This window comes from Belonocnema kinseyi, chromosome 7 (genome assembly GCF_010883055.1).
Source record: "Belonocnema kinseyi isolate 2016_QV_RU_SX_M_011 chromosome 7, B_treatae_v1, whole genome shotgun sequence".
Taxonomy (NCBI): domain Eukaryota; kingdom Metazoa; phylum Arthropoda; class Insecta; order Hymenoptera; family Cynipidae; genus Belonocnema; species Belonocnema kinseyi.
This window is the reverse complement of record NC_046663.1, coordinates 106700306-106718440: the sequence shown is the minus strand read 5'-3', so window position 1 is coordinate 106718440 and position 18135 is coordinate 106700306. Positions and strand designations below refer to the sequence as shown.

Below are 18135 nucleotides of genomic sequence, written 5' to 3'. Positions count from 1 at the left end.
GTTATTTCCACGCGTCACGTAACTTTAAAGAATCCGTAATATTTCCTCCGAACAAACCAATAAAATAAACTGAAGTTAAATTACAATATAATCAAAATTATTATTAACTAGAAAGAGTATAAACTTTCGTAATTATTAGGAATTTTAAGGAATTTAAATGTGTAGCAAGTATGCGTTCATAAAATGGAGTTTTGCGAGAATACCTGAATATGGTTTTGTGTGAGTTTGGTGCAAATTGGTGTGAGCATAATCATGTGTGAGTGCTGCTGGAAGTAACGTTCGTTTTTGTTTAGAAACTAATAATCAAATTTGGTATCAATGTAACTCAATAATTGTGAGTAGCACTGGTTTAAATAACGAATTGTGCTGGCTTAACTTCTATTTATTTCTGTATTTACTGTTAGTGAGTAAATAAACATCAATAATGCAATCTAGACGTTCCTAACCTAAAAAAATATGTACATAACGGACATGTCGATTACTAGTTTACGATTTACGGGTAGGGTTTATTGAAAATATACCATTTCGTCGAGCGTAAATCGTTTTTTCAGTTATGGAAGAGAATGGCAGCAAAAGAATGAGAGGCAGAACTCGAGGAAGAGCCCGAGGTCGAGCTCGCGGGCGAGCAGGAAGGGGTCGTTCCAAAAAAGCGGTCAAGGTAAGTTTAGTCTGGAGTTTTTTTCTCTAGTAGATTTTTGAATTTTTCTAAATCTGTAACCATTTTCTTTCGTTGATTTATTATCAATTCTATATCTTTACTAAACTAGTTTAATGTTTTTATCTTCCTTTGGTTTTACGTCTTTTATGTCTCATTATCTTCAGTTTTGCTTTTAACTTCTTCATAATTTCCACTAAGTGAAAAAAGCGAATTGAAACTTTTAATTCGAAAGTGATAATTGAAGAATTTTTTTGTTTAGAGTATTCGATTCGATGTTTTGACTGATTTTTTGAAATTTTCAAAGTTTTCTTACGATATTGCTAACAATCATTTGAATTTTTCTGATACTCGAGTTCAAATTAATCGCATTTGTATTATTAAAACGAAAAAGTCTAAATAAACTGAAACTTTCTAGCAAGTAATCGAGAGCGATGAAGAAGAAACTGTTCAGCAACCTCCGGAGGAGACACCTATGGAGGCAAGCGTCCCAGAACCAGAAAAACAGCAACAACAGCAGCAACAGTCAGAGCCACTACATGATCCGCAAGAAATTCACCCACCAGTTTCGGAACCGCAATTCGATTTGGAAGCTGATATTTCCCAACTGGAGGCACCAACCTTCACTACGATTAACAGAGGTCCTCCAGAACCGATGCTACGATTGCGTTGGGATCATCGAGTTAACCTAATCGGAGAAAAAGTCCTCAACCCTATGATTCACTGCTGCGACAAATGCCTCAAACCAATTCTCATCTATGGCCGCATGGTGCGAACTATTTTTCATTTTGAAAATGCATACCATCATTGAAATGTATCATCTGTTTCAAATTATTTATATCTTGCTTTTCAGATTCCCTGCAAACACGTCTTTTGCCTATCTTGTGCGAAGAGAGAAGACAAAGTATGCCCTCGGTGTCTAGACAAAGTGTCCAGGGTTGAGCAAACAGGCTTAGGAACTGTTTTTATGTGTACTCACGGGGGTACCAGATACGGAAATGCAGGCTGCAGAAGAACGTACCTCAGCCAAAGGGATTTACAAGTAATTTTTGCAAATTAATTCATATTACACTCTACGGGCTCGATTTCACACCACTTTTGACACTATTTTATCGTAATTGTCCGTTAATGAAACTATTTCTTCAATTTCCCTTGAAAAATATTTTTGAACTTATTCGCTGATTGGCTAGAATAAAATTGTTACCATTTCAACTATGTCATTTTAGAGAAATATGTGCCTGAAAATAGTTCCAGAGGCTCACAAAATTTAATTTATAATACTTTAAATTAATTTATTCTTTATTTCCATCAATTCTTCTTTTTTTTAAGTATAAGATGAATATATCTCTATCTACAAATCAATGCCGATGCCTTTGGCCACGGCTTTAATTAATTATTTTAAAGGAAACTGAGATCCTTTCGAAAACTTAACTTCGTAATTGTGTTTGCTGCCTTCAAAACAGAATCTTTTCTACATAAAAGCTCCTTTTCTTGCATTTTTTAAGGAATGAAGGAAGATACTATATTTTCAGGGTGTTTATCGGACCGGGAATCATATTTAGGATCGTGAATTTGTTTCTTTCATCAAAAATTCTATTATTGTTTCACGTGGGATACCATCAAATTTAATTTATCTTCGATTAGATGTACGCATATAAGTATATTATTATACTATACAGTACCGATCTTAAGTTCTTTTAACGTTATATATTAGTTAAAATTCGTTCTCTTAAATAGATTGCAAGCTATATGAATTCTATAGATATAAAATAAGCCAGCATGAAGGTTATTGGTCAATTTTTAAAGGTGATATTGTAAATATATTGTAAATTTTTATGTTTTCTTAAAATTTAAATAAAATCTAATACAATAAACATTTTGAAACGTTGAAACAAAAAATTGAAAACTGCCAAGAATTCTCATCTACAGAAAAATAATAATCATATTAATATACGTATATTTCAAACAGGGTATCTACTCACCTGGAAAACTCATAAATGTCAGGGAATTTGTCTATACCTGGAAAAACCTGGAAATGGTAGGGAATTTTGTTTAAAATTTGCTTAAATTCTTTTTCAATTGTAAAAAAAATTAAATAACAATGTATTTTCATTTGTGAAAGTAGATTTATATTGCTGAATTGAATTATTGAGATAAAAACTGGTTTTTGTTGTTGCTGGAAATTAATTACTTTAACTGGAAATTTAACTATTCTATTTTTATTTAAAAATTTATCTTTTATAGTTGAAAATTGAACAATTTGGTTGACATTTTTTTTCTGTTTGGAAAATCTTTTTTAGTTAGAAATTTTTCCCCTTTAGTATAAATCTACTATTTTTTATTTAAAAATAAAATCCTTTTAGGTTTAAATGTCAATTGTTACATTTTTCGATGAGAATTCTTTGATTAAAAATTAATTTCTTTTCGGCGAGGGGCTTCTCAATACGAAGTCTGGAAACATTAAAACTGCGAATGCGACAGTTTGATTTAAATTCTTATGGAGATTTGTAATATTTCGTCAAGAGGTTTGTTTGGGAGTTCCGAGATTTCCGACTCTATTCGCGATCAGAACTCACGTGGAATTCTACAAACTCGGAAGATTTCTAAGAATTCTCTGAAGATTTCCCGCGCAGCAATCTAAGATTTCTTAACGGGTCTTAATATGTTTTGGTACAAAATTAATCTTCTTGGTTGCAAATTCAGGTTTTTGGACAAAAATTCGACTTCGAATTAATGAGTCGTCCTTTTAGTTGAAAATTAAACTATTTTTTTTTTAATTCAACTATTTTTGGTTAAAACTTTATTTTTTAAACTGATAATTTATTCAGCTGTTTCATTTCTTGTAGAGAACTGATCTTTTTGATTTGAAAATTCAGCTTCTTGTTACAATTTTATCTTTTTCAGTTGCAAATTTAAATATGGTTGGAAGTTCATATCTTTTGTTGAAAATAGATCTTTTTTAGTTAAATGTTCAACTACTTTGTTGAAAAATCATGTCTTATATTGAACATTTGTATTTTTTGGTAGAAAATTAATCTTTTTATTTGAAAATTCATTTAAATTATTTTTACTTTTTTTCACTTGTTTTAATTATTTTTCAAATTCATGGACCTCAAGCACAAATTGAAAAAAATGATTAATGAAGCATATTCATGAAATTTCTAGAAACTTCTAATATTACAAAATTACTAATCCTTTAATCTAGTTAGTTCCACAAATAAAACAGTTATTGTAAATGTGCAAAAATAGTACTATTCATATATGTATGAATAGTACTATTTTTACGCATTTAGATATTTACTAGGACTGCGAAAAACATTATTTGTAATAAACTCTAAAAATTGTATAGATTGTCCGAGTCAATTAAACAATTGAAATACTTGAACCGCTCCACATTATGAAAAATTATACCTGGAAAAATCTTGAGATATCTGGAAATTGTTTTAGTATTCGAGTGGAAAACTTGTCAAATAAATTTGATAGAAACCTCATGATTACTCATTTTATATATTTTAGCAGAAATATTTCTTTCAGCATAAAAAATATTTAATTTACGCCAACATTTTTGTTTACACATTTTGGCATGTTGCATCATGCCATCAAAAATTGTCATAACAATGGCGATAGGTTGGTGCGATTCTATATAATTTTATCATTAAAATAATCCCAAGAACATTTACAGTTTATCCTGGCTCATTTGATATAGAATAAACCGGAAAAATCATACTGTTGATCGGAAATGTAGTTTCGATTCATATTTATCACTTCAGTCAGTGCTGAAGATAAGCCTGGCTCGTGTAAATAAATAATTACCTAAATATAAAAAGACATCTTTAAATTGTGCTAAAATATAAAGTGGCTCTGGAAGCATAAGGTCAAAATTGTGTTTCTTCAAAGTTTTATCTCAAAAGAAACGAAAAGGAAGATGAGGAAAGTTTCTTTACGTTTCTTTTTGTTCTTTTCTATATAAACATAATAGGGTTGTTGCCTATTTTCAAATATCTTTTTCTCACAGTTAAATTAAAATAATACTAAAAAATTAATGTAATTTTGAAAGGAAAGTTTCTTTTTTAATGAATTATTCAACACAATTTTCAAATGATGAAGCTTTTCCGAATTTTATGCAGTATTTAGAAAATATATTATCTAAAATACATGACGCGACCCCATTGTCATCTAATTTTGTCATATAATGCATACATAGCCTCATTATCTTTCGATGCTCTTTCATAATGAGCTTAGATCTTAGACAAATTATTTTATATTTGTAGAAATAATTGACAAATATCTAAAAATGTTCCTTAAATTCGTTCGAACTGCTTTTATTCATAACAAAAATGTCAAATTCAAATGTTATTGCTGTATTGAAAATAGTTCAAATTAAAAATCCCTCCCAATTAATAAGATTTCATGCAGAGAAGATTCGAGTTTGGAATAGAATAAGGTTCACATTGAACAACGAAACAGAAAATTAAAATGTTCCGATCTGGCTAAAGCTCAATGTACATTAAAAAAAATGGGACCTAAAAATTTCTAAAAATTTAAGAAACCTTTAAATTAACCAAATTTTTAAATTTATTTGTTTTATTTTAAAATAAGGCAGGGGGATAAATAAAAAATTTTTAATAGAAATATTTTACACATAAATCAACCCTTTCATTACAAAATAATCCTTATTGCATGGGTGTCCGTGAAATTGAAAGCTAATTTATTTTCAAGTAACTCAAGTATGTAGAATTTCGGGAAATTAGAAATAGTTTAAAATTAAAACTATCCCGTTTTTACGAAAATAAATAATTTTATTTAAATTAGTCAACTAGGAATTAATTTGCAAATAGTTATGTAAAAATTCAAATGTAAGAAATTAAATAAAAAAGTTTTACAAGAAACATGAGATGGTAACAAAATAGCAAAATAATATTTTTATAAGCTACATTTAGAATTTGCACAGCAATTTTTTATTAAATATTTAAAATACACCCATAGAATGCAAAATTGTCAATATAATATTATGGAGTTTCTGTACAATACTGTTTTTATTCAATTTTGTTATGCTTCATAACTTTAAATTAATTTTTTGATGGGTGTAATAATTTGTATTGTTAAAGTCTAGGCATGTTTTACCTTTACATCAAATTTCATTTGTGCAAATATAATTTGCATATATACAGGATTTTATGCTAAAAAGAAGAAAATTGAAGTTATTACACATTGTTTATTTTTGTATGTATTTTTCTATGCTTACACCGTTAGATTTAATTTTATTTGTTAAAGAAAAAAGGAAAAAATTTCAAATACAGTTCTTTCTGTGAAACTTTCATACTCTAAATTGCTAAAAAAATATATTTTTCGTAAATTCATGCGACTCTCACAATCAATCTGGTCGATCCAAGGCCAGCCTAATTTATATACGTATAAGTTTATTATTAAAATTATCATGTCACTATTTTTGCAAATTTATGCCACTTTTAGCACTATTTTTTATCTCTGAAGTGAGTCCGAGCCCTGCATTCTCATAATCGATACGTCTCATTATATTAACTCCCTAATTACAACTTTTCCAAACTAATTTTAAATTTATCTTCTTACACCTAGGCTCACATCAATCATCGTCATATATCAGCTCCACAACAATCTGTTCAGGGAATGCAAGTCGACCAATCCCAATACGCACACTCGAAATCAGAAATGGAGTCTCAGTTATCAAAAGTCTCGCCAGTCGCTTTACAAAACAGTCGCATGAAGTCAGCTCATATGGTTCAACCTATAATGGGAAACGATCCCAGAGTGAATTCTCTCGTGACTCAGCAACCTGTGGACCACAGACAACAGCACAGATCTCAGTCAATGATGTCCATGCAAAGTTATTCTCAAAATTCCGCACCTCCTCCACCCAATAATCCCCCTATGAGGACTAACTTGATCACCGTCCCTATTCAAGACACACCTCCTGTAAACACTCATGAGATTCATTCTCAGCAAAGTCACCATTATTATAACCCTCCTCCCGCTCAAGTGGCCTATGGGAATTACAATGTCCCTCCGCCAGTGTCGCAGAATCAACAATACTACTCCCAACATCAACAAGGCCCCTACGTTCAATCTTCGCAGCAACAGTATGTTTCGACGACACCCACTTCGATCAGACCTTCACCTTCTGGGTACATGCAGGATACTCAGTATGGACCTCCTCAACAACAACAGCAACAGCCTCCTCCTCAACCTCAGTGGACGCAGCATCAACAACAGTTTTATAGATAAAGACGAACGCTTTCTTTGCGCTTTACATTTAGACTTCGCTAAGATCAGTTTCCAAGACGAGTGGAACTGAAATAACTTTGAAGTGAAACTGTCTTTTCTTCTAATAGGATAAATCGGCACCGATTTTGTATTTTTGAGATGAGTGGTGTGGAAGTACTAAACGTGCGTCATTGGGCTTGTACAGCAATAAATATGTTTTTTAACTTTGAGAGTTTTCTTCTTGCGGACCACCTTCACAAATTTAAATTATTTTTCCTACGATATTGGAGCTGGTTTTAGGCTGTGATATAAAATTCCAACTGGTAAAAAAACTAGTCTTAATTGGTCCAAGTGTTTGGGAAACTTATTTTTGTTTTATAAACTACAAAATAAAGAGTGTCAGTAAAATCCATCAAAAGGCCTTTTCCATACATCCTTTGCAACTTCTACTCATACCGGTTCAAAATTAAATTCTCTTCCAAGAAAATTTAAAAAGAAATTTCTTTTTTTAGTTAAATCTTTTCGCTTTGACATGTCAATAAAGGAATATACTGAACAAGGTAAGAGTTTAAGTCAGCCTTTCAAATTTATTTTTAATTCATTTTACGCTTTTGAACAGCGCGTAAAGTTTTGCCAAGATCTGAATTTCGTGTTACCGTTTTACTTTTTTCGAAAAAATAGATTTTCCATTTTATATCTTAGTTCTAGGCTCAAAAAAAGATATTTAAAATGTGAAAAGTTTTGACTTTGTACTGTAAAAAAGGTTTCGTTCTTTTTTCGGGGGCGTCCCAGTTTTTAAAATTCTTTCTCTACAATATTTCCATCAATCCATGTATTTTTTCCTATACTTCGTTTCGTTTTTTTAATCAGCTACTTCAATGTACACATACAATTTTCTGATTTACAAAGTTAGGTTCTAATGACATACGAGAAAAATCAGATCACAAATGAATGGAAATGTAAAAAAGCAACTATTTTCCCATTTAAAAGAAATTAATGCCATCGATTTTTTCACTTTTTTTTTAAGAAATTTTTTTCCACAAACCGTAGGTACACTTTATTGAAATATTGCAAATTTTGGCAGAATTTCGAAAATATAACTTTTAAATTCTAATAATATATTATTAGTGTTTTTCGCTTTTTATCTAATTTGAATACATTTAAATTGCATTTGATAATATAAAATGATAAAAATTAATATACTTTATCAATAAATGTCACTTTTAACTTATTTTTTAGCAATATATTAAAATTTAAACCAATTTTTACGATTACTGGGAAATTGATCTTGATTTGAATTGATGGGTTCGGGCCCTTCCGTGTTTTTTACAGCACTTTTAGCCAATATTGGAGATTGCCAAAATTTTCATTTGAAAATAAAATTTTCATTTGAAAATAAAATTTTCAAAAGTAGATCGGTCCTTCATGATAAACCTAAAAACATATTATCAATCCAGTGTTATAATCTAGAGATAAACTATTCTAGATTGAAAAGTAGAATAGGTTTTAGGTGACTTCATAAAAAATAAATCTTTAATATAATATATAAATATATTAAAAATATTAACAAGCGCAAAAATTTATATCCTTAAAAGTTGAATTATTTAGATAAAGATACCACAAAATAAGAAGTTCTTTCCAGATTATTCTATAGTCACAACATTATTTAGTCTTACATTTAATTGCAAAACCTTCAATCTTCTTGAAAATGAAATGCTGAAGAACTCTAAAATCAGTTTTTTCTAGCATTACTTTCAAAAGAAATAATTTGAAAGTAACTATGTACCAAGAAACTCTTCCAGGTCAAAAGTAAAAGAAGTATCAATGGAAAAGGAAACAGTTTAAGAAATCTGTTCTACCGAAAATTCGAATGTTTCGAAAACAAAACAATAATATTAACAATAAAAGCTTAATGGGTGATAGATTTTAATATCATACAGATCGTAACATATGTACAAAATTCGTTATATTAACATTTAAATACACTGTACTTATAATGCTTATATGAATGTTTATGTATCTATCGTAGATATCTTTACCTCAAACTTTTTAACGCTGCCATAAAGTCATAATTTTCATCTTCATTTCATGCATAATTTAAAAGCCTAATTGCCAAGAGCGTTTGTTAAGTACGAGATCAAGACAGCCCACATTAAACACTCAGATGTTCAAAGAATGATTTTTATACAACACATAAAAATAGCTTTGATCTCTACTTATGATATACGTATGTGTCTCTGTACACGTTACTCACTGCTGCCTTTCCATTTCAATATCTTGTTCCCTTTACAGTTCACATCACTCTTCGCTCTACTTACAACTCATTTGCTTCTTGTATATAAAAAATATTGTGATTATAGTTAACGTATTATATTATGCAAGGTTGAGAGAGATTCACGTGCAAATAATTGATAGTCTTTTAAAAATTTTTGTGAAACTAAAACCTGCAAGCTACAATTATTGCTTTCAGAAATTAAATTTCTGCTTGAAGCTCTTGTTCTATTAGTCATAAATGCTTAAATATTTGCAACTGGAATAGTGATCACTGATATAATAATCTAAAGGTTATGTATAGTTTTATTAAATACAATAAAATTATTTTAAAAATTCGACTTGAAATATAAATTAATATTTAAAGTCATAAATTAATTTAAGCTCGTTAAATCAGATTGGTAAGATCATTAAATCATTTTTAAGGACCTTAGATTCAGGTTTCATCACGTTTATCACTGAGGAAGACAACATTAGTTTTATAGACTTAATAATTACATAAAATATAGAGGTATAAAGAATTAGTTTGTAATCGGCTGACTGTACACTGAGGGTCAATAGCTCATTTCTCAGTTTATCACTCGAGCCTCGACGCTCTTGATTGTATCGATGAGAAGTCTTTATCGACTTCCAACATAAAAATAAAATTATGTACACAAGAAAATTTTCGTAGCATTGCAAGTTCCGCAAATGAGTTGCAAGACGCTAATGATTTCTTATATCTAAAAATAAAATACCCGATCTCAATATGATTATGTGCTATTTCTACTATTCTACGCTGTCCTAAAAGATCAATTACATCTTTATATACACACATTTTCGTCCTTAAAAAAGATTTCGAGGATTTAATTATTCGCGGATCACATTTGGTTGTCCTTTTCTTCCAACAAGAAAGCGTTTTTAAAATGATCGTTTCATATAAAATCCAGCCACATTGAAAAGCGTTTGAAAACAACTAGAGTCTCTGAATTTCAAGAATTGAAAAACTGATGCTAAAGTTTTGATTACAAACTTTCAACCAGAATCTCCTAAAGACAATGAGTCTGTACAAATATGGCACCATATTCAACAAGTTTTGCAAAGTTAATAATATTATTTCTTTAATTTCACAAAAATCAATGTGGGCTTTGATTTTTTTTTGTTGCTGGCGTGTCAAATTCTGCCAGAAAGTGGGCACGAAGTTTGAGAATTGATCAGGGAATTTTTGATTTATATAAAAGTTCTGTAAACAATATTATTATATTTTTGTAAAAGAAAAAGTACATACAAGTCTTAAAGTTCAGTCGTCTTATCGAATATTGCCATAATTAAACCTGTTTTGGTAAGAACATTTTCTTTAGAAGCTCCTTCGGGCTTCAATACGTGCCTACTTATTGAAAGTAGAACTTTTAGGATGATCACGTATTCGTTGAAGGTTGACTATGAATGTTTACATTAATTTGCGGAATTAGAGGCGATGGGAGAGGCTTAAGCGTAACGGGTTCGGGAATCTGTACAGACACTGCGGGAGGAACAGGAGAATGTTTTTTACTTCTGTCTTGTTGCCAGGGTTTCGCATGATCCTTGCTCAGCCTTTCACTCAATGCTTTTAAAGCTATTTGTCTGAAATCCAAATGAAAAAGTATAAACATTAATTGAATGAATGACTAAATACAGACTTAACAGCCAAAAATGATCTCGAAACAGGGATCATAGGGTGTTTTTTCACGAAAAAATAAAATTATTAATACAATAAAATTAATGTAGCTACGATATTGAATTCAATATGAAAAGCTTTATATTCATTTAATTTCAAGCAAAAATGAAATTAATTTTCAACAAAACAGTTGAACTATCAAAAAAAGATGATTTTTTTCCCAAAAGATATGAATTTTCGACTTTTAAACCCAAAAAGATCAATTCTCAACAAAAAAGTTTATTTTCAAACAAATAATTGAATTTTCGAGAACAAAACTAATTTTCAACATAATAGTTGAATGTTCAAATCAAAAAGATTAATTCTCGAGAGGGTTTCTAGCGATTCTTAGGAACCAAATTCAAGGTCTTTTCCAGGTTAAGAAATAAAAAATTTCCAGGTCTCCTTTTTTACATCAAATAATTAAATAAACGTTTGTCAAGCATGTAAAAAATGAGCAATTTGATTTTTTATTGGCCAACAATTTCTAAAGAAAGCCGAATCGTAAATAAACAAATTCTTAATGTTTTGCGAACATGAGTCGTCTTTGTGAAATCTTTTGGGATTTTTCAAATCTTCTGTAATATTTTTAAAATTTTTTAAATCTTTGTGAACTCTTTCTTTAATCCTTGTTTGCGAAAATGTTGTGTTTGTTTAAAATCATTGAAGTCTTTTAAAATCTTCGCAAATGTGTTGAAACCTTTTGAAACCGCTTAAAATCTTTGAAATATTTTTGAAATGTTTCTTTAATCTTTGTTCGTGAAATCTTTTCTGTTTGTTTGAAATTATCAAAATCTTTTCAAATCTTATCGAATTTGTTGAAATCTTTTGAAATCATTAAAAATCTTTTCAATGTTTTGAAATATTCGAAATCTGGTGTACTGGACCCTTGTTGGAATCTTTGAAATTCCTAGAATGTTTTGATATCCTTAAGAATTTTAAAAAATATTTGAGAAATCTTTTGTAATCGTTTGAAATCTTGTCAAATATTTTTAAATCGTTTCAAATCTTTGAAATGGTTTAAAATCCTTGAAATCTGGTGTACTGCACCCTTGTTGAAATTCTCGTATTGTTTTAAAATCTTTATGAATGTTTTATGAAATCTTTGAAACTTTTGCGCAACCTTTTAACATCTACACATTTTTGAAGTTACTTAAAATCTTTGAAATCTTTAAAATCTTTTGAAAGTTTTAAAATCTTTGTGCAATGTCGAAATCTTAGTGAAATGTTCGAAACCTATTTGAAATCTTTCTGAATTCGTTGGAATTGTTTAAATGATTACAAATCTTAGTGAAATCTTTTGATATCTCCTAAAAAATTTTGAAATGTTCTGAAATCTTAGAAATGTAGTTTAATATACCCTTTTAAAAATCTTTAAACTCTTTTTTAAGTTTTAAAATCTTTGTGAAATGTTCAAAATCTTTATGAAATTTTGGAATTAACATCGAAATTTTAAACTAATCATTTTTATAATTTCTAAGTTGAACACATAAAAAAAAGTGCCTTGAAATATCTTTATTTATTCTGAAATAAACAAAAGATAAATTATACCTTGAATTTTTTAGAATTTTTAAGGGCATGTGATACTTAGAAAATTGTCAATTTTAGCAGTTTTAGGTTCCTCCGGCTTTCTTTTCTAGAATAATAAATATTTTGTCTTGAAAATTTGGGAAATGGTAGCGAACATTCTAACGGATGTCCCCACACACTTTTTTGTAGGTTAATTCAAAAAAGTTTTAATTTAGAAAAATGTGATTAATTTGCATAGCGCTTAGGAATTAGTATCGATTTTTTTCAGTGTTAGATTCCCCCGGCTTTTTTTCTAGGATAAGAAATATTTTGTCTTCAAACTCTAGGAAATGATAGCGAACATGCTAACGGACGTCCCCGCATACTTTTTTAAAATGTTTTTTTTTTTTTCAAAAAAATTTGAATTTTGCTAACAACGTGTGTATATTTCGAGGTTATGTGTGTTACAATTCTCCCGAGCATTACTTCGAAACTACACAATATTTTTCGCCGAAAACTTTGAACTTAAAAATAAACATAGTAACTAATCTCCCGGAACTAACCTTGTTTCCAGGTAATTAAGAAAGTTTATTTGATAAATCATTTCCAAATCATCGGAAAGGCAGAGATGAAAAACGACGTAACCTCAAAATAATGCACATGCACAAAATTTATATTTAGCACAATACATTTTTTTGTTATTATCCCTCAAAAAAAGAGTCCGGGGACGTCAGTTATTATATTTTATAGCATCTCCGAATTCAGTTTTCAAAAATTTTCATTTTTGTGAAAAAAATCCGGGGGAACTGTACCCGATTGACCACACGACGAAGTATCACACGCCCTTAACAAGAGAATTAAATTTTCAGTCAAAATAGTGCAAAGTTTAACAAAAAAAGATGAAATCTTAAACAAAAATACTTAATTTCCTTATTGGACTCTATTAATTCTGTGCGCAGTTTCCTTTTGAGAATTTTAAGCCTTATAGACAGAAGAAAGCCCTTATTTAATTATACAGTTGAAAAATTCTGAATGGGAATAAATTCAAAAATCGTTTATATTTATGGGGAAGGGGGGGGGGGGGTAAAATATTTACAAATAGTTTAGTATAATTAAATTATTTACCTTCGTCTTTCACTATCATGAGGATCAATACCAGGCAAATTTATAACTAAACCTGGTGGCGCATTGGACATGTCGAACCTGCGAACTACTTTTTTACAAAGTCCAATACGAACGAAAAAGCCATGAATCGTATTACTAACGACTGCAATAGGTGGTTGTAAAACATTTGGGAAGAAACTAAAAAAGAGAAAATCCGTGAAAGTTTATTAACGATTTGAAGTTGTTAAACATTCCGAATTACCTGGCAAAGGTGAAATTATCGGCCATATCCCCTCGGGTACCATTATTGTGCCTTTGATAAAATCTTAAATATGTCCAGGAAATTAGTAATCCACTGAGAAACATCGTCGGATGTGTTCCTTCCAACAAACCCAAGAGCCAGACGAATAAGGAGACTATCCACACCATTAGTGGAATATTTCTGTTTGTGATCTTTCCAATTGGAGTCTTTATTATAATATGATCTGGCATTATTTGCTTCACTGCGACACTGACTCCTGCAAAAAAACAGTAGTTTTATAATCGATTTTCAAATTAAAGAAAAAAATATTATCTGTGGAAATGTGTAAAGCTGAATTCCTGGTTTAAAAACAAAATAGGAAAGAGTTTTTGTTTAAAGATAAAAATAAAATTCAGACGGTTCGGTTATAATCATATTTGATCATATTTTACTTTTTCCTCGATTAAAAAAAAAATGTACCTGCATTTCTTCAAATTTTGCAGCCCAAATGCAAACAAAGTTACGATTTTTTAAATTAAAATAGATATATTTTTCTTAAGGCAGTTTAAGAAAGTTTCTATTTTTAAGCATTTATATTTTCAATTATTTAAGCATAATTCAGTTAATTTCAAAATTTCGATTTCATCTTGACCAATTTTGAAAGTATAAAATTTAGAATCAGTCCATTTTTAAAGTTTTTAATTTCAAATCGTTCAACTGTTAAGGATTGAGTTTTGTCAGTGTATAATTATATTGGCACATTTATTCAAAACTATTATTCAAAATGAAACGCCAATAATTTTAAATTGTATGATTTATAAAGTTTCCATCTGAAATTATTAACATTTGATTTCGAAACTGTCAAATTTTGAATAATTTAAAAAGATAACTAATAATTTCGAATGTTTGTATAAACATCCATTGTTTTTAGTAACGTTTTCATGAAAAAATGTTTATTTTCAAATTATTCAATTTAAAAATCTTTGCCTCCAAACGATTGTAATACAATTATTTGATTTTATAAATGTAAAATTACTGAAATTTGAACATGTTAAAGTTAAAAATCCTTGAAATTATTTTCATTTTGAAATTACTTGTTTGGAATTAAATTATAGGTCCTTCAACAGTTTCCATTTAAAATTTAAATAAGTTTAGTTTCTTTTTCAAATAAAAATTGTTCCACCTTAAAGTCATTTCTTTTACGATTGTATAATATTTTAATACAATTTAAATTCGAAACAAAAACTGTTTAAATATTAACACTATTAATTTGAAATTATCCGATTTAAAACGTTTTTAATTTAACATTAGGTGTTTTCACTTAACCACCAACAAACTTCATTTCGTTGAGTGCTGAGGAGAAAACGATGGACAAAATGATGGAATTTGGTCCATTTTTTGTTAATATCATCGTAAAAACGAATTTTTTCTGTATAAGTGTATTTTAAAATTAGTTTTCAACTTTTAAGAACCATTTAATGAAATAATAAAATGATAATTATTATTTAGTGAAATATATTAGAGTGATGTTCAGTCGCAATGAAGTGAAAATGCCTAATTGATCAACTATTAGGGCATCAATTTGAAAGTTGTTAAAGGTTGGGAAATGGAATTTTTAAATAATTTTGAATTGGAAATTATTTGCGGTGAAATATTTTTTATTTAAAATTGGTCCATTTTAGGCTTTTGAACATTTAAATTCTAAAACGTGAAACAATTTAAAATATAAAATGTTACCATTTTTAGATTATCAAAATCAAGATTGTTTTTTTTTTTAATTTTCATAAACTTGAGCCTGATGAGGAAAAAAAACTATTTTCACTTGGTACAAATGTGGTAAAAGGAAAAAATATCCTATAAATGTGGAGAAGTACTTGACTTTCGATGACTTGTCCATAACAAGTCAAATTCCCTTGATATTTCTATTACTTTTTTAATCAGGATACATACAATTTCATAAAGTTATATTCCCATTATAAAAATAAAATGTAAACATTGTCTTCTTTGTAAATAAAAAATGAAAATTTAGGAATGGATTCAGATTAGTTCTTTAAATAAAAACGTGGCAAAGAAATAGTCATCGAAGTGGCGATTCATCCTTCTTGGAGTAATCTGTAATAACAACTCTACTCCTTGACGTAATCTCGGAAATAATAAGTAAACATTTAAGTTATTAAAAGTACCTGCGATATAACCCGTGAGGCCATGGATATGAATATCGAAAAGCAGATCCGTGTTATTAGTACACATGTATAAAAACAAGTAAAACAAGGCAGAGAGGACAGCAACTCCAAAATTGACGATAGCAAAGAAGGTCATCATCTCCATGGCACCCCAGAGTGGTTCTATCAGTTTGCCACATAATCCCACAGTGACAATGTCCACACACACTTCCCAAAAATGTATCTCAAGAAAACAAAAGGTGAAGGCTGTCCATATCCAAAATGCAGGAGGCAGCAGGTAACCTGGAGTGACACTGAGGGCTTTCACAGCCTCCTGGGAGTAGGAAAGGCAATATGAAAAAAGAACTACTATGCAGATAAACTTGACACTGGTGCTGGTGTTTCCTAAGAGTGCTGCAAATTGTTGTCTCAAGTAAGGTATATTCCTTCCAAGTCCTTTGACCGTTGCCATCGCCAGAGACGTTCTTTAACCTCTCTTCAAATTTTCAAGACGAGAGCCAACTTTCCTGACGTTTCGTTCGTCCTAAGTGAAAGCTGGAGCCACTGCACATGCAAAATTAGTCACGTGGCATTTGTAGCGAAATTGAAAACATTTTTTGAATCATTTATTCTGCACCCTTCGATACAAATATCTCACGAGGGTTATAAACCAAGGTACGAATGCATATAAGCACAGAGCCCAACACAGACGACATAGTCACACAGGCCTTCCTTTGGTTACTTTTCATGATAGTTCCATGATCAGATATGCCTTCTGCAGAGTCGCTAAAGTGAAGGTCTGGCCTGGTAATGTGGTCCTCAATTTTCATTGGTCTAGGAGAAAGATGTCTTCTGAACTTTTAAAAGGCATGAGAGAGTTAATTATAAATGTATATAAGCAAAGATATTGGCATAAGTTTGTATATTAAATAATTTTCCAACCACCTACGACAAAGAAGAACATAAACAAAGTATTATTATTAATACCACAAACTTATATATAAACAGGTTTATTACAAAGATTTTAAAGCTGGGAAACGAAAACAAAATAATATTTGTTACAATTTATTTATTTATAAATTATTTATTTATTTTTTCTTAAGATGGAGACGAAGGGTACACGCCCTGTCATCCTTTTAATTTTAGTATTTTACGACTCAAAACTTTTTTGATTTTAATTTTTAAATTTTTATGTAATGACCGATAATCTGATGAGGGAATCGGTCTGATTCCGAAACGTCATTTATACATTCCCGAATAAATAGTCTAGAAGAAGTCGATCTATAAGGTTTTTCCTTACCAATACTAATTTTGTTACAAATTCTATTGTAATATATTTCAACCTGTTAAAAAATCTCATTATAAACAATTAGGCATTTTCACTTCATCACCAGCTAACTTCAGTTTTTTTTTTTCGAATGCTGAGGGGGAAAATACCGTCATCAAATGCATGGGACAACCTTATAATAGCACGGAACGTTCCCTGAACATGTAAAATGTCCGCCGCTTGAGAATGTTATAGGCACGTTCCACTGGGACCTGAAGGGAACTTTCCATTATTGTTATTTTTAATAACAATTATCTTGTAAATCGTAAGAGATAGGTAAAAATAGATGTCATTTTTGAATTTGGAGTACCGTACGTACTACATTGTAATATGGTATCCAAATCATAAACTGATATTTTTTTGACCTATCACTTATAAGGTTTATCAGAGTTTCATTGATAATTATAACAATAACGATAATTTATTCTTTGAAGGTTCCAGTGGAATGTTACTGACACGTGCAAATGGAACCCGAGTAAAAATGCTTCGACTTGAGTTCGACTTGGTTATGTCTTGAGTTCGTCTCCAAGACATCGATGTCTGGCTGCGTCTCAAAACTGAGTCGAAACACAGGCCTTCGTCTTGCTTTTATGGCCACCACAGTTAAAATGGCGTTTACTTGTCTCAAGTCGAGCCTTGTTTTGGCTAAGACGACGTTTACTTGACTCAAGACGAGCCTTGTCTTGGCTGAGATTATCGAACATTTTCGCTCATAAATGAGATTAAAATTGATGAATGAAAAATTTGTAATTATTAAATTAGTTATTTTTAATTTAAAAATTCCGAATCGGTGGATCTGAACAAGTATAACCCTTAAATATTTCTTAACAAAAATAAAAATTGTAACTTTCTAGAAGGAACTCCTGAGCCATTAGAAATACTTAAAAAAAAAACAGCATTTTCGGTATCATCGTCAAACAAGTATAATGCAAATAAAAATCCGTAAATAAG

The 18135-nt window shown here is 30.0% G+C and overlaps 2 protein-coding genes across 3 annotated transcripts; one reads left to right on the top strand and one right to left on the bottom strand.

The window, feature by feature from the left end:
* Window positions 1-48: 48 nt before the first annotated feature.
* LOC117176931 (E3 ubiquitin-protein ligase Hakai) lies at window positions 49-7120 on the top strand. 2 transcript variants are annotated; one of them, XM_033367331.1, is made up of 5 exons: window positions 49-256; window positions 552-658; window positions 1074-1424; window positions 1509-1697; window positions 6251-7120. In XM_033367331.1, the coding sequence occupies exons 1-5, from the start codon at window positions 253-255 to the stop codon at window positions 6914-6916; spliced, it is 1317 nt and encodes a 438-aa protein (XP_033223222.1). In that variant the 5' UTR covers window positions 49-252; the 3' UTR covers window positions 6917-7120. The 2 variants fall into 2 exon arrangements, with proteins under 2 accessions (XP_033223222.1, XP_033223223.1); XM_033367332.1 differs by having other exon boundaries at window positions 51-334.
* A 1684-nt stretch (window positions 7121-8804) lies between these two features.
* On the bottom strand, window positions 8805-16604 carry LOC117176772 (transmembrane protein 115). The gene is made up of 4 exons (XM_033367067.1): window positions 15879-16604; window positions 13717-13972; window positions 13476-13652; window positions 8805-10768 (listed from the first exon to the last, which is right to left on the bottom strand). Exons 1-4 carry the CDS (start codon window positions 16327-16329, stop codon window positions 10564-10566), a joined length of 1089 nt encoding a protein of 362 aa, XP_033222958.1. The 5' UTR covers window positions 16330-16604; the 3' UTR covers window positions 8805-10563.
* Between the last annotated feature and the right edge of the window lie 1531 nt (window positions 16605-18135).

Bases quoted from the DNA above. Each gene is read 5' to 3' on its own strand.
- LOC117176931 (XM_033367331.1), top strand. The intron at 659-1,073 runs GTAAGTTTAGTC...GAAACTTTCTAG, and splicing joins GTTCCAAAAAAGCGGTCAAG to CAAGTAATCGAGAGCGATGA. The intron at 1,698-6,250 runs GTAATTTTTGCA...TCTTACACCTAG, and splicing joins TCAGCCAAAGGGATTTACAA to GCTCACATCAATCATCGTCA.
- LOC117176772 (XM_033367067.1), bottom strand. From the start codon at position 16,329: ATGGCAACGGTCAAAGGACTTGGAAGGAATATACCTTACTTGAGACAA. The intron at 13,973-15,878 runs GTACTTTTAATA...GTTTTTTTGCAG, and splicing joins CCTCACGGGTTATATCGCAG to GAGTCAGTGTCGCAGTGAAG. The intron at 10,769-13,475 runs GTAAATAATTTA...TTTGGATTTCAG, and splicing joins CATGATAGTGAAAGACGAAG to ACAAATAGCTTTAAAAGCAT.